This window comes from Akebia trifoliata, chromosome 9 (genome assembly GCF_017979445.1).
Source record: "Akebia trifoliata isolate Shusen 1 chromosome 9, ASM1797944v1, whole genome shotgun sequence".
NCBI lineage: Eukaryota > Viridiplantae > Streptophyta > Magnoliopsida > Ranunculales > Lardizabalaceae > Akebia > Akebia trifoliata.
Window position 1 is genome coordinate 19,570,354 of NC_141383.1, and position 15,233 is coordinate 19,585,586.

General features: G+C 36.5%; 1 protein-coding gene across 2 annotated transcripts in view; it reads left to right on the forward strand.

The window, feature by feature from the left end:
* Positions 1-15,233, forward strand: part of SCD1 (stomatal cytokinesis defective / SCD1 protein (SCD1)) — a 69,557-nt gene that overhangs the window by 2,473 nt on the left and 51,851 nt on the right. Inside the window, exons 1-2 of one of the 2 annotated variants that reach the window (XM_086454686.1) lie at positions 4,799-4,892; positions 7,936-8,008. In XM_086454686.1, coding sequence (XP_086310812.1) covers positions 7,993-8,008 — 16 coding nt within the window. In that variant the 5' untranslated portion in view covers positions 4,799-4,892; positions 7,936-7,992. Of the gene's footprint in view, positions 1-4,798; positions 4,893-7,935; positions 8,009-15,233 lie in introns of those variants that run through there. The other variant, XM_086454685.1, reaches the window with a different exon arrangement.

Genomic DNA, 15,233 nt, shown 5'->3' on the forward strand with positions numbered 1-15,233 from the left:
GTTACTTTATATTGATTTTTTAATGAGTTTTCATGGGTAGAAAATTGAAGGAAAATAAAATGATGGGATTGGGACATAGATGATATTCTTCTTTTTGTTTTATTTAAATTGTTTTAAGTTTATTTACAACCATTGGATCTCCTTATTTAATTGGATGGTTGAGATTAGGTTTAGGGTTTAGAGAATATTATAAATACTTGCTTCTTGCTGTAATTTTCTTCAATGATGAATAAAATTGACATTGAAGCTTTGATATTCCTATTAATGGTGTGGTGTGAGGCCAATATCTCTTTCTTCTTCTAATCTTTATTTTATTTTATTTTTTATTCTTTTATTTTTCTTGATTTTCTTAAATTCTTGATTCTTAATCTTGATTATTGATTTCTTGAAGTCTTGGATTCTTGAAACCCCTTTCTTGATTCTTAATCCTTGATTCTTGAAACCTATAAATCTAAACCTTAATCCTTCGACCCTACAATCGTTTGACCATTTTCATTGGGATTGTAGTCATACTTGCCCAAAATCATAATTAAATTACCCTATCCTACCCAAATCCTTACCCAATCCCCAACTAGATTTCCCTAAATCCCCTATCTTGCCTAAATCAAATTCCATTTTCTTATCTCCCCTCATCGTCTTGCACCAGTTGCCTTAAAATCTGTGGAGGGGCCTTATACGTTGTCTTATTTTTTTAATGAAATCTCTTACACTAATTAGGGAATTTTTCAATACTAAAATCGCTTTATTTGCTTTACTGTTGCTTAGAAATCTATGTTAATGTCTGTCGTTCGTTTCATTGGTATAAGGGAAATCATTAATAATTTTATTACAAAGTGCAACACTGATGAAGTTGTGCTTCTTGAGTGCTACATGACTGATGCATCCCAATGAAATTGAAAGAACAATTTAATAAGATGATAATAAGTCCTACTATGCTATATGTAGTTGAATGTTCGCTATCAAGAAACAACACATACATTGAGCATAACAGAAATGAGTATGCTAGGATGGATGGGTGAAAAAGGTAAAATAAATAAAACTAGCAATGAACACATCCGTGAAAATGTTGAAGTGGTCCCAATAGGTGATAAGCTAAGAGAAAGTTGGTTGACATGGTTAGATCTGCGCAATAAAGGCTGGTTACAGCCCCAATTAGAAGGAATGTGGAAGTTAGTGTACATAAAGCGTAGGATTTAGAGTCAATGGACTCAAGTTGAACCGATAGGTTCAAAAGGGTGAATCAATGGATTCAAAACTCTAGAAAACTAGAAGATAGATTTTTTTTTAAAGCAAAAAATTGTATTGATTGATTATTATCAATTTTTCGGATTTCGATCTCCTTTAATATCGATAACTCCATTATAACAAGTTAAAATCTTTCTAAAATACTAAAAATTAACATTCCTAATTTATCTATAACATAATAGTAACTTTCTAATCCTATTGTAACTCATTTGGATACTTCTAAGCGCTTCTAATTATAGTCTAAATAATAAAAACGGATTTTAAAATAAATTAGAAATTAATAAGGAATTGTACTCCTAACATAACTATGAAATCGAAATCCTACTAAAACTAGAAAGATAAATCTTACTAAAACTAGAAAATATAAATCCTACTAGAATTAAAAAATTGCTAAGACTCTAATTAGGATCGTAGATGTCATGCATCAGAAGTTGAAGGTTCTAAAAAAGAGAGAATGAACAAAAAGGATGTGAATTGAGGTAAAGATATATGCACACTTGAATTAGCATAAAATATGGCTTTAGACAGACTTGAATGGAAGAACACAATTTATTTACATTCTAAAATTTTGGGATGAGCCTTTGATGATGATGTGCAAAGCAAATGTTGAAGCTACTTTCTTAGAATGTTAGAGGGTTGGGTGAAAGAAAGAAAAAAGTGGCAATGATCAGATCTTGTAATGCTTATGTTGTGGCCCTGTTGGTAACCAAGTTGAAAGAGTGCGATGAGTCGATTATTTAGGACCTTTGGGTTGGTAATGTAGGTTGGTGCTAGCAACCGGTGTTAGGTGCGTCAGGGGGAATTGTGGTGATGTGGAACAATGATATGGTTCATGTGAAGGATTCCTTGATCAATGCATTTTTGGTGTCTATGTTGTGTAGGAATATTGAGGACAACTTCAATTGTGTATTCTCGAGCATTTATGATTCCACTAAAACGTATGCGAGACAATAATTTTGGGACAAATTGAGGGATGTGGCAAGGTATTGGGATAAACCTTGGTGCTTAGCGCGGGGGGGGGGGGGGGGGGGGTGGCTGCTTCATAGAGTTAGATTTTTGTATGAAAAGAGTGGTACATTGTGCATCTCCAAAAGCATGAGGGATTTCAGAAATTTTATGCAACGCATGGGTTTTGGGAAAATTTGGATAGAGTGGGTGATGAGTATGTGACCATGACCTCATTTTCAATCTTGGTGAATGGAAGCCCGACTGGATCCTTCAAAAGTTCTCGAGGTCTGAGACAGGGAGGCCCTCTTTCATCGTTGTTGTTTGTATGGGTGATACAAGTGTTGGGCCGATTCCTTAGAAGGGTCGAAAACCTAGGGGAGTTATCTGGCATTGCTGTAGGAGCGGAGAAGGTGTCATTCCTTTAGTTTATCGGTGACACCTTAGTTTTTTTGGACGCTTCTGATAACCAAGTGAGTTACTTAAGGGGAGTGTTGTGCTATTTTGAGGTGGTGTCGTGACTGAGGATCAACTTTAGGAAAAACAAATTGTTCGGGATTGAGAGTTTCTAGATGGGTTGCGATGTTTGGGTGCCAGAAGTAGTACCTACCGACTTCTTATCTAGGTTTGCCACTAGGTGCGGAGTATAGGTGTAAATCCATTTGGGATTCAATGTTGGAACGCATGGAAAAAGACTGAGCTCTTGGAAAGCAAGATATTTATCTAAGGGCGGCAAGCTCACTCTAATCAAGAGCACTTTGGCAAGCATTCCGGTCTATCACTTTTCTTTGTTCACCATTTCTAGGAGCGTGGAAGAGCGATTGGATAAACTGCTTAGGGACTTCTTGTGGAATGATAAAAACGGGACTAAGAAGATACATCTAGTTAATTGGAGGGTGATCTGTGAGTCTAAGAAGAATGGGGGTCTAGGAATTAAGGGCTTTAAGGTGTTAAATAGGGCGTTGCTAGGGAAGTGACATTGGAGGTATGGAGTAGAAACTTCTATGTTGTGGAGAAAGGAAATTAAGTCATAGTATGGTGAGAAGTGGAATGGTTGAGAAAGCGAGGAAGTGAGATCTCTGTATGGGTGTAGTCTGTGGAAAGGGATTTTGAAAATAGGAGAGGTGTTTAGAAAATGGATCAGTTTTAAAGTGGAAAAAGGAGACAGGGTGAGATTCTGGGAGGATTGGTGGTGTGGTGCTTCAGCATTGTGCCAATAATTCCTTCGGCTTTATGACCTTTCCTCCAAAAAGGGGCTGCTGTGCATTGCTTTCTTCAACCTTGAGGGACTTGAGTCTGTGTGGGATATGGGTTTCAGGAGGGACTTTAATGATTGGGAAATTCATGTTCTGGTAGACTTGATGACTCATCTTAATCAGGCCCAATGGACATTCACGGACGACGACAAAAGGGAGTTGACTCGCATTAGAAGCAATATTTTCATTGTTAATTCTTTTGATTCGGGTTTGCACACTTCCACAATTTTTTTGACCATTTTCCTACTACACTCACTTGGGGTTCAAAAGTCCCCTCCAAATTGCGTTTTTTGCTTGGTTAGTCGTGCTCAACAAGCTACCTTCTCTTGATCTTTTAATTTGGAGGGTTTTTTTTGACTCCAAACTTTTGTTTCGTTTGTAACTTGAACAGAGAATCAGTGGACCACATTTTAATTCATTGTAAACTATCTTCTCTCATTTGGTCAAATTTCTTTGGTCTTTTCAAGATCCATTGGGTGGTTCTTAGCTCGTTACTTTCTATTGTTTAGAGTTGGGATCTTTCTCTGTTCGGGAGGAGAAAGAAAATTCTTTGGGGACTTCTTCCTTTCGCTACTACTTGGGGATTATGGCTAGAGAGAACAAGAGGATCTTCAAAGGCTTGGAAACCACTCCTCAAGAGCTCATTCTAAACATCTTAGGTTTCCTATTCTTTTGGTGTAAATTGTGGCCCGACTTCAAGGGCATGTTCTCTCAGGATTTTGTATTTAGATGGGACACGTTGTGCGATAGTTAGGGCTTGTTTGTTTTTGGTTGGTCACCTCGACCACCCTTGTTTCCTTTCTTTCTATCATTTCCTCTCAATAAAATTATACTTATAAAAAAAAGAAACATTTAGGTGTACAAAAATGCTTTGCCCTCTAGAACGTGGCTTATTATAGAGGTCTCTTTCGTTTGTGGGTTTCTCAAATACTTTTAGGGAGAAGAATACGAGGGTATTTGATGTCGAGGAGCTTTTGTGAAACATCAACTGAAATCAATAATCTTTACTTATAAAAAAAGTGCTCTTTTGCATCAATAGTCCAAGTTATCCCAGGCTTGTAAATATTCACTTTTTAGGATTTTATTTTTAGATGTTCTCATTGTGGACAACTAAACTAAATTTCTTCCCTTAGTAGCTCACACCTTCAGTTAACTTTTCTTGATCTCTTGGGATGTTTTTAATTCTTATGATTTTGAACAAATTATTTACCTATCAGAAAAAAATATTGCTGTGTTGAATGTGCTGAACTGACTGATTTGTTAATAATAGCAATTGCCTCAATAATAATGGTTTATGAATTTATTCGCGGAATTTATAATGAGCATTTTCTGCTGGCATTCCTCAATTGCAGTGCGTTCTACCAGCTGGTGTAGCATTCTACTCATCAGGACCTGATTCCAATGATGTTGCAACATTTCCGCGGAGCTATCCAATAGTTTTAACCGGTATTCCTACAACTCTAAAATATATTTGTGTTGATTCCAACTCAATTGATCTCAATCATCAATTAAGTGTCTTGCCTCATGCGTCAATGCCTGAAAACGTTGGAGAGAATTAGTACTTGAGATCAATCATCAAGTTTAAACAAGAACTGGTCGAAGATTCTGAGCTAACCTCCTCTAAAGCATCAAAATGTCCCTCTTTACCCTTCTGAAGGTAGGGTGGTCGGTTGAATTTATTTTCTTGTGGAAGAAATTCTGCCACAAGGGATGCGGCAATAAGAAAACAAAGTTGCTAGACTAAATGCTAAAAAATACTGAATGAAATAAAGGGATTAAAAAACTTGCAATAAAATATAGTTAGTAATTCAAGGAGTGTGGAAAGAATTACAACAAATAGTATACAAAGCTACTGCACCAAAGGAAGTGCCCAATCCCATAGAAAGACTTAATTTGTAAGACTGCATGATACCACTTCCTCTCTCAACCAAAAGTACAAGAGAAGGAAGGAGATTTTGAACATCAGTTACCCTGCATCTTATATGGTCATTGTTTATCTTCAATCTCCTAAACTTCTGGCAATTAATGTTAAGGTGTTTGATCTATTTGACCCATCTTTGAAACTATCCTCTTCAACCTCTTGACAGAAGGTCCTTGATTTTTATTTGTAAAAATCCATTCTTCAACTTCCCCCACAAAAATATCTTGTTCTTTAGGTTTGAAGGTTAAAACTAGATAGAATCTTGAGGTTGACGATGAAGATATACAGTTTTCATCGTAAAGGTTGAAGATGACTGATTTTTGGAAGAAAAATTAGGGTTTTTTGCAGGACGTTGAAGTTGATGATGACTGGTTTGGGGAGAAAAATAAAAGGGTTTTTAAATGTAGAAGATGATTGGATTTTTGAGAGAAAAATCAAAGGTTTTTTCTAGAGGTTGAAGGTGAGGGCATTTTGGTCATGGGATAGTATGTGTGTGTGTGTGTGTGTGAGAGAGAGAGAGAGAGAGAGAGAGAGAGAGAGATGTTTTACCTATCTACTCCTGTCTAGGGGCAAATCAACGTAGTGTGAAGGAAGTTGTCTGCAGTAGATGAAGGAGGTTGTCTGGTGGATGGGAAATAAATATCGATGTCTCTCCAAACTTAATTCGTTAATCTAAGTGTCTCTCCCCTCTCTCTTTCTTTATCTCTTTATTTCCTTTTGGATTTCATTGAATAACTCCTTCAAATGTAATTATTTCTTTGCAAAAACACATTCTGATATTCAAAAGGATTGAAATATATTTTTGCAGAACTTGCATTGTTTTTTGCAAGGACTTTTGATTATCTTTCAAATCTCTCTTTCCCCTCTCTATTTGCAAGGATTCCGAATTTTTATTTTTTTTGGCATTCTTTTTTAATTTGTTTTTTTTTCGGTTTTGGTTTGTTTTGAAATATTTTGGCTGAAACATTCTAACACATTCTGATGCAAACAGAAACATTTTGATACATATCAACCCCAACCGAAACATATAGTTCGAGGGATGTTTTGTATCGGTATGTTTGAAAATCGGTAGGTACTGACACATACATTTCTACACATAAGATATTTTGAACCATGCTTATGAGTGTATTATTATTATTATTATTTTGTTAAATTAACGAAATTCATTGAAAATTTCTACAATTTCAATGGACTTTTTTCCAGTATATCCATCATTTCCACAACATTTCCATCAGTTCTATGAAAATTGTATAAGTTTCACATTGATCAAAATGTTTCTATGAAATATTTCAATTTCCAAGCTATCCAAATTAGACGTTGAAATTGGTATTTAATACCTTTTCCTCCAAGAAAATTAGAAAAATTGCTCCCTTTTCCACCAGATTATTCGCTCTAGGGATTAGGCTTGTAAATGGATAGTCAAAAATCTGAATTCGATTCAAATTTGTATTCAATATTTCAGATATTATCCGATTTATTTTGGATTTCTGATGTAGGACATCTACAATCTTAGTTAGAGCTTTACTAGGATTTCTATTTCTACTTCTAGTAGGATTTCTATTTCATAGTTATGTTAGGAGTACAATTCCTTGTTAGTTTCTAATTTGTTTTAAATACGTTTTTATTATTTAGACTATAATTAGAAGTGCTTAGAAGTCTCCAATTTGAGTTTTAATAGAATTAGAAAGTTAGTATTATGTCATAGATAGGTTAGGAATATTAATGTTTAATATTTTAGTAGGATTACAAGTTGTTATGATGGAGTTATCTATGTAAGGAGCTCCAAATCCAAAAATCAATAATCAATTCAATTATCTTTTCTCTTTTAATTACTTTTTAGTTTTATGCTTCTTTTTCTTTCAAGCTATTGCTTATTTATCAATTGAATCTATTGATTCAAATTGATTTTGAGTGTTCCATTGAACACAATATATCGAATTTATTGATTCACACACTTCTGCTACGTCAATTTCAGATATCGGATTCGAAGTTGGATTTCTTTACTATTTAAATTTATTTCGGATACGGATATTGGTACATCCGATACGATCAAATCTGACTCGAAATGGTAAAACGGAAGTATATTGAGTTTGCATTACACGGTCTATTATATTATATATTTAGTATATACAAAATTCAAAATTCACTTTTATCATAAAAATACGATCTCTTCTTCTGTATTCTTCAACCTCATCTCCATTCTCCCTAGGGTTACGAACTGTGGCTATTTTTAGTAGCGACGATCTTTGACTAATGTGTTGAGGTAAATCCCCCCTCTTTCTCATTTTCTCTTTCCTCCCCCCCAGAAGACCATTCCACAAAAAACCCAACACCCCCCTTGTTCTTTCTTCTACTTCCTATCACAGATCTTGTGTATTTCTTCTCTATGGATGGATGTATGATTGAGGATGATTTTTTCTGTTGATTGACCAAAAAACCCTTACATCTTTATTCTCACGCCAAAAAAGCCTTGATTTTTCTACTCTGTCATTTTCTTCTTCCCAAAATTCTATTTTGCCTTTGAGGTTAAAATGTTAAAGATGAAAAATCATGGGGTTTTTGACACAGGTTGAAGATGAATGGGTTTGAGGAAAAAAAAAAAAAACAAATTTTAAGAGGTTGAAGATGTGGGATATTGCAGGTTAAATTCGTAACTTTCTAATTTTTTTTTTTTATTAATTAAGAATTTAATTTTTGATATTTTGCAATTTTCATGGATTTGAGAAACAATCAAGAGTTCGAATTTGAATTGAATATTCGATATGCCAATCGGATTTGAATTCGGAGATTGATTTTGACTATTTGATTGAATTTGGATTCGAATCCAGATGTTATATTATTATTATTATTTTTGGATTTGCATATTGATATATGTATATCCAATTCTACAATATCGATCAAAAAAAAAAAAAAAAAAAAAATTCTACAAGCCTTCGTTGACAGGCCTATTTTATTTATTTTGATAAGTAGACCAAATTTTATTGAAAAACAACCGGTTGATAGAACCAGCCACAATAAGGGTTACAAGTTTCGATCCACCAAAAGCATAGTTACAAAATTAATTCGAACATAATGCTCCCATTTAAATACAAAATCATCAAAGAACACCCCTTCAAATTCCTAATCCAATTTGCTCCAAAAAAACATAAGACCTAACACCTCCAAGATAAGATCTTGAAACTCCAAGGCATGTACATTAAACACTCTTCGATTTCTTTCCCTCCATGTAACCCGACATACGGCAAAAGGAGAGACCATAAGTACATTTTTTTACTCGAAAACACGTTATGGTTCCACTATTTGAATAGTGACAAAATTGAATTTGGAAACACCCACGAGCAATTAAATAGAGATAAAAAGTGGCCCCTCAACTTACAAACAAGTGAGCGATGAATCAAAATGTGAGAAATGGACTTTCCACAAGAAGGAGAAATATGGTCTAACAAAGCCCCTTACCATGAGATTATTAAAGGAAAGGATTTTACTCGAAGCAGCCAATCAAATAAAGAAAGACACTTTTGAGGGTACTTTGTGGCCCCAAATGGGATCCACTGGTAACAAAAATAAAACTTGAGGAACCAACTAAGGACGGAATGAACTTATAGAAAAGTTTGTCCTTTGTGTATGTCCAAACCCTCTTACCAAGCCCCTGATAGCTCCACGATAGTCTCATCTAGCTTGAAAGTCAACTCTCCTAAATTCTAAATCTCACAATCATTAAAGTCCTTTCTAAAGCCAAAGTTCCATGAATTCCCTAACCCCTAATGATTCATAAAGTTAGCAATCAGATTTTCCTTTTTCAAGGTTAGCTCATAAAGCCTCGGGAATTGAATGGCTAACAGAGAACTGCCACACCAACAATCCTCCCAGAACCGGATCCTTTCCTCGTTCCCAAATTTAAATGCCACCAAATCTCTAAATTTTGAATTCACACTAATGATACCCTTCCACAAGTTACACCCATAGGGAGACTTCACTTCCTTACTCCCACCCTAATAACTTTTACCTATATTTTGCCTTAATTATCGATCTCCACAAGCTAGACATCTCCTCTTCAAACCTCCATAATCATTTTCCTAAAAGAGCCACATTGGATAACTTAAAACCTTTTATTCCTAACCCCCCATTTTTCTTAAGAGAACATATCACCTTTCACTTAATCTGAAATTTTCTTTTTCTGCCCTTATCATTCCACAATAAGTCCCTTATAACTTTTTCCATTCTTAATTCCATGCTTTTTGGGATAGGAAACAAGGACCACTGATACACCGGTATACATGAGATGGTGCTTTTAATTAAACTTGCTTTTCCCGCTTTCGAGAGATACCTTGCTTTCCATGAGCTCAATCTTTTCCCCATTTTTTTCACAATAGGCTCCCAAATTTCTTTGCACCTACAACCTGCTCCCAAAGGTAAACCTAGGTACATTGAGGGGAAGAGACCCTAAGAGCACCCAAACATTGTTGCCCAACTGCGAATTTCTGGAACTTGCCTTACAGCAAAAAACTTTGTTTTCCTTAGGTTGATCCTCAACCCAGAAATTGCAGGGAAACAATAAAGAATTCCTTTCAAGAATCTTACTTGATCTGAGGAAGCCTCAAGGAAGATGAGAGAATCATCCGCAAACTATAGTTGTGACACTTGCTGGCCCCCAACCTTTTTGCACCTAGAACTTGCCACCAAAGGTAAACCTAGGTACACTGATGGGAAGAGACCCTGAGAGCACCCAAACATTGTTGTCCAATTGCGAATTTCTGGAACTTGTCTTACAACAAAAAACTTTGTTTTCCTTAAGTTGATTCTCAACCCCGAAATCACAAGGAAACAACAAAGAATTCCTCTCAAGAATCTTACCTGGTCTGAGAAAGCCTAAAGGAAGATGAGGGAATCATCCGCAAACTATAGTTGTGACACTTGCTGGCCCCCCGACCCCCACTTGAAAACCTCCCAACTCACCAATATTTGAAGCTTGCTTTACCAACCTCCCTAATGCGTCCGCTACCAACATGAAAAGATAGCGGATCCCCTGGTCTCAATCCCCTAGAACTATTGAAATGACCTGTCGAACTACCATTGATTAGAATAGAGAATGAGGTAGAGGAAACGCACTTCATTATCCAACCTATCCACATCCCCCCAAAACCCATCCGCCCTTACATATACCTCAAGAAATTCCAATTGACATGATCATAGGCTTTTTGGAGGTGAATCTTACATAATAACCTCGGCTTTCCTTCCTTTAGTCTTGAATCTATACACTCATTTGCGATAAGAACACCATCAAGGATTTGTCTTCCTTTGATTAAAGCCCCTTGTTCATAACTTATAATGCCCAATAATATTTCTTTCAACCTTGTTGTCAAGACCTTTGAGGTGATTTTGTATGAAGAACACACTAAACTAATCGGTCTAAAGTCAGTCACATCCACTGCTCCTGGGAACTTTGGAATCAATGCCACAAAGGTATTGTTTAGGCCAAAATCTAGAAAATTTTTCCTAAAGATTGCACACAACTTTCATCATGTCCTCGCAAATTGTGGTCCAACAACTCTTAAAAAATGCCATTGTGAAACCATTAGAGTCTGAAGCCTTGTCCTCGTTCATTTCTGACACCGCTCTGTAAACCTCTTCCACTTCAATCGGCCTTTCAAGCCCAACCCTCTGAACTGAAGATATAGCATTAAACTCCAAAAGATCCGGAAGGGGGCGACGCGTCTTTCTTTGTACAAATCTTTATATAATTTCACTACCTTCGACCTAATCAGCTTCTCCCCTTCAATACTCTCCCCATTGACTTCTAACCTTCTTCTAAAATTAGCTCTGTTCCTCACATTTGCCACCTTATGAAAGAATTTCGTGTTATTATCTCCCTCTTTTAACCAAATTATCCTTGACTTTTGTTTCCAACACACTTCTTCCATTCAAGGCAACCTTTTGGAATTTCATTCTTCGATTTGTTCTCCTCACCTTCTCTTCCAAGATAAGATTTTGTACTTCTTCTCTCTTGTCAAGGAGGTCTATCACCTCTAGAATTGCCTTTTTCTTCTCCTCCACTCTCCCAAACTCCAATACATTCCACTCTTTAATTATTTCCTTGAGTGTTTTTAGTTTTTTCTCTCTAAAAATCAAACCTGGATTGCCCACAAACACGAACTCTTTCCACCAAACATCCGCCTTAAGGCAAAAGTCTTCCTAAATGAGCCACCTATTTTCAATTCTAAATGTTCTTGGCCTAGTCCTTCTCTTTCCAGCCTTCAATAAAATTGGAATGTGACCTAAGATTGGATTTGGTGTACCAAATTGAGATAGATTCCCAAAATGATCTGCCTACACTCTCGATACAAGAAATCTATCTAATCTCGACAATCTAAGAGCTTCTTGATTGTTTGACCAAGTGAAAGATCTTCCTTGAAGAAGAAAGTCTTCCAAAGAGAAATGATTTACAAACACTCCAAATTCCCTCATACTATTTGAAACCCAACTACCACCCAATTTTTCATGAGCAAACCTCACGACATTAAAATCCCCACCTAAACACTATGGCATATCCCAATACCACATCACACAACTCTTCCTAGAATTGCTATCGGTCAGTAGCCGTTGTTAGGCCATACAATCCAATAAACACCCAACTAAAGCTACTATCAATACATGTACGCAAAATTGACACCAAAAATGCCGCCACCAAGTTTTCCTCCACCTTCATTTTTGTTTGTTACATAATTATGATACCGCTCGAAGCCCTTATTGATGGTAAACAACACCACCCCTTCTTGCCCCCCCAAAGTTCTTTTATTGTCTTTCAGTACACATCTTTAACTTTCACTCTTGCAACACCACCAAATCCAGATTGTTTAGCCTTATAATTTCTTTAACTGATGCCCTTTTTCTTTTATCCCTCAAACCTAGTATTCCAGGAAAGGATTTTTAACATTACTCAACTTGCTGGGACTCCTTGACTTTTCTCCTAGAACTAGAATGTTTACTAATATCTTTTACTAGGCTTTCCACCTCCTTGACTAACCTATTCCCTTTATTATTGGAAATACCTTCCACTGCCCAACTGACATTTACAATCTGCTTCTCCTTTAGAACATTAACAACACTTTGCCCACTCCGCGGCTTAATTAAGCTGATAAGGAAGTCCATTTTTTCCTCTCCAAAGGTTACTTTCAAAATCATATAGGTTAAATCCTAGTTTTTAGGTGCATAGATCCTACATTTCACTGTAACATTGGTCAGTTGCGTTACCAACTATACAAGCATCTCCTTTTCCTGATCCAATCTCCACATTTCATCTTCCATATCTGAGGCTTCTTGTTGACTTAATGGAACATCTATTTTTAGCAGATCACCGCCTTCCCCAAACCCAACAATCCCAGTGTTGACTCCCTGAACCTATACATTGAAGTTTTCTGAACTAGGCACAAGCAAGGCTAAATGATTAGGCTCCTCGGAAAGTGCAGAAACTTCCTCCTTGTAACAATACTTTCTTGTAGCACCTAAGAAATTGATAAATGGGTATGGACAATCGAAAAAACAGAACCTGACCTGCTGTCATTCAAGTTAGAAGAAGGCCAAACCTAACCAACTCCCAAGAAATGGGAGAATACAACTCTGAATGAAAAGGAAACTGACCAATAAGGAATGAAATCTGATAAAATGGAAAGCAAATAAATTTTGGAATAAGCAAAGATCATACCGTCGATTAGAAATTGAAAGGAACCTAGGTCGTTCACCCCAAAGCCAACATACCAGATTTATGTCTCAGAATTCTCGAAGTGTTCTTCTCCAACAAGTTTGAAGCAAGTGATTTTAACTACGTCAATTCGAATTGGTGGATACGTCCCCTTCTGTGTGATTTTCCCAAACTCACCTTTTTGATGAAGTCCTCATATAGTTAGATCCTCAAATTATCTTGCGTTTTGATTAAAAAACTCCATCCCTTTGATCACCTCCAAAACTTGTTCGTCCCCCAGCAGAGATACACCTTCATCCCTGAAATCTCCCGTCTCAGTTAGAGAAAGTTCATTTTGAGAGTCCTCGACCTGGTCCTCACTTAAACCCCTTCGAACTTCCTTCTCTACAACCCCCCACGGCCCAGTAAAATCTCCACCCTCTTTTTCCAGCCCAACTCCCTCAAGCCCATCCTCACCTTTACTCCCTTTCTTCCTTACCCAACATCTTTTATATTTCCCCAAGCCCAAGTGCTTATTTGGGCCAACTCATAACTTGGATTTATAAGCTTTCTCGGCACAACTCCTACTTGTCCTAGCCCAGGTCCTAGATTTTTTGATAGTAGAACTTGAGGCCCACAAAATGTACCTCTTCTTAGTGTCTCTTCCATGTGTCCTGTCAAAAATGTTTTTTTTTTTTTTTTTTTGCAAGATTTCCACGTTGCGATTGCTAAAGTGAACATCTGACCTTCGAAGTTGAATAACTATCCAGTGAGTTTATGTCAAATGAAATAGGATATGTGCTCTCCATGCACAACCCAGATTTTGCCACTTGCATTTCCCCACCATCTCTTTATAAACCTTCTTCTGTCTAACTTTTCCTACCTTTGCCCATGTTTCACCATAAACCACCCTTACCCCTGATTTGAGACTCGAGCCACCACGTGTTAAAATTTTTCCGCCCTTTAGACCCTGTTTGAATTTAGAATTAACTCTACCTCCTAGTTTTGTAGCTAACCCTAGTTTGCTTGTGGGGTTTGTGTTAATCCCAGATCTGAAATAATCCCACCAGGCTCCATCTTCTCCAACAAGCCCACACTTGGTCTAGCTTGTGCTTCATTGTCCCAACTTGTTAGGGATTTCCATAATTCATATTGCTACTTTTACATTCGCTTCTCATACACCAACCAAATTCATGATATGTTATCAATTTCCAGCTGACCTCCTATCAGGCTAAAAATATTTAGCGACTAGAGTTAAAGATGAAAGGAAGTCCCAATAGAGTCGCTCAGGTTGATTCATCTCTATTAGAGGGGAGGGCGAGCACTAACCCTATGTCATCATCAACAAAATTTGATCTTAGAGTCTTTGATCAAAATCATGATCACTGATATATTTCATTTTTTGTTTCTCTGACTTAGGAAAGGAAAATTTTTCTCCCAAAACCAACACATCAGTTTAGGATTGTAGCTTGATGGATACATGCACTTGAGGATTTTGTCTCCGTATTTGTGGAAATTATCTATAGATAGATTGTTTGTCTGTTATGTTTATGCATCTTATGTAGGTTTTCTCTACCTCCTACCATCTTGTATAAAGCTTTTCATTCTTACTAAATTTACACCTAATAAAAAAGAAAACCTATGGAATAGAAGAGCAAAATATCTTAAATGCTAGAAAGTGAACTTTGATATTAACAAAAAGTGAATTGTAGGTAAAGACTGAAAGAGAACCCCCCCCTAGAAGAATTTACTAAACAAGGGACAAAGATTACACGTTACAACGCACTTTAAGAGGCTGAGTTGACTTTCCAAGGATTGGATGAAGAAGGAAAAACTACAAGTTCTAATCCTCCCCATTAACTATTGGTACCTCATTTAAGGATGAAATCCTAGTAGAATCATCCTTTGAACTCACTAATAATGGAAGCCCTTTCCTTCACATAATCCAATGATTAAATGATGTAATCGGCATCCACTGAATTTCAGGAGCACTAGGAATTGAAGGAATGGCAAATGGTGGAGAACAGGAAGTGAGCAGGAATCGAATTTAATAAATTTAAAAGCTACATTTAAGAAGCTAATGGAATTGGGTGTGAGAGGAGTTTGACCAAATTACCTACACCCCCTATTTATCATTTCTTCTGTTTCTCTTCTTTCCTTTGTTATTATTTTACCATTTCTTCTACTA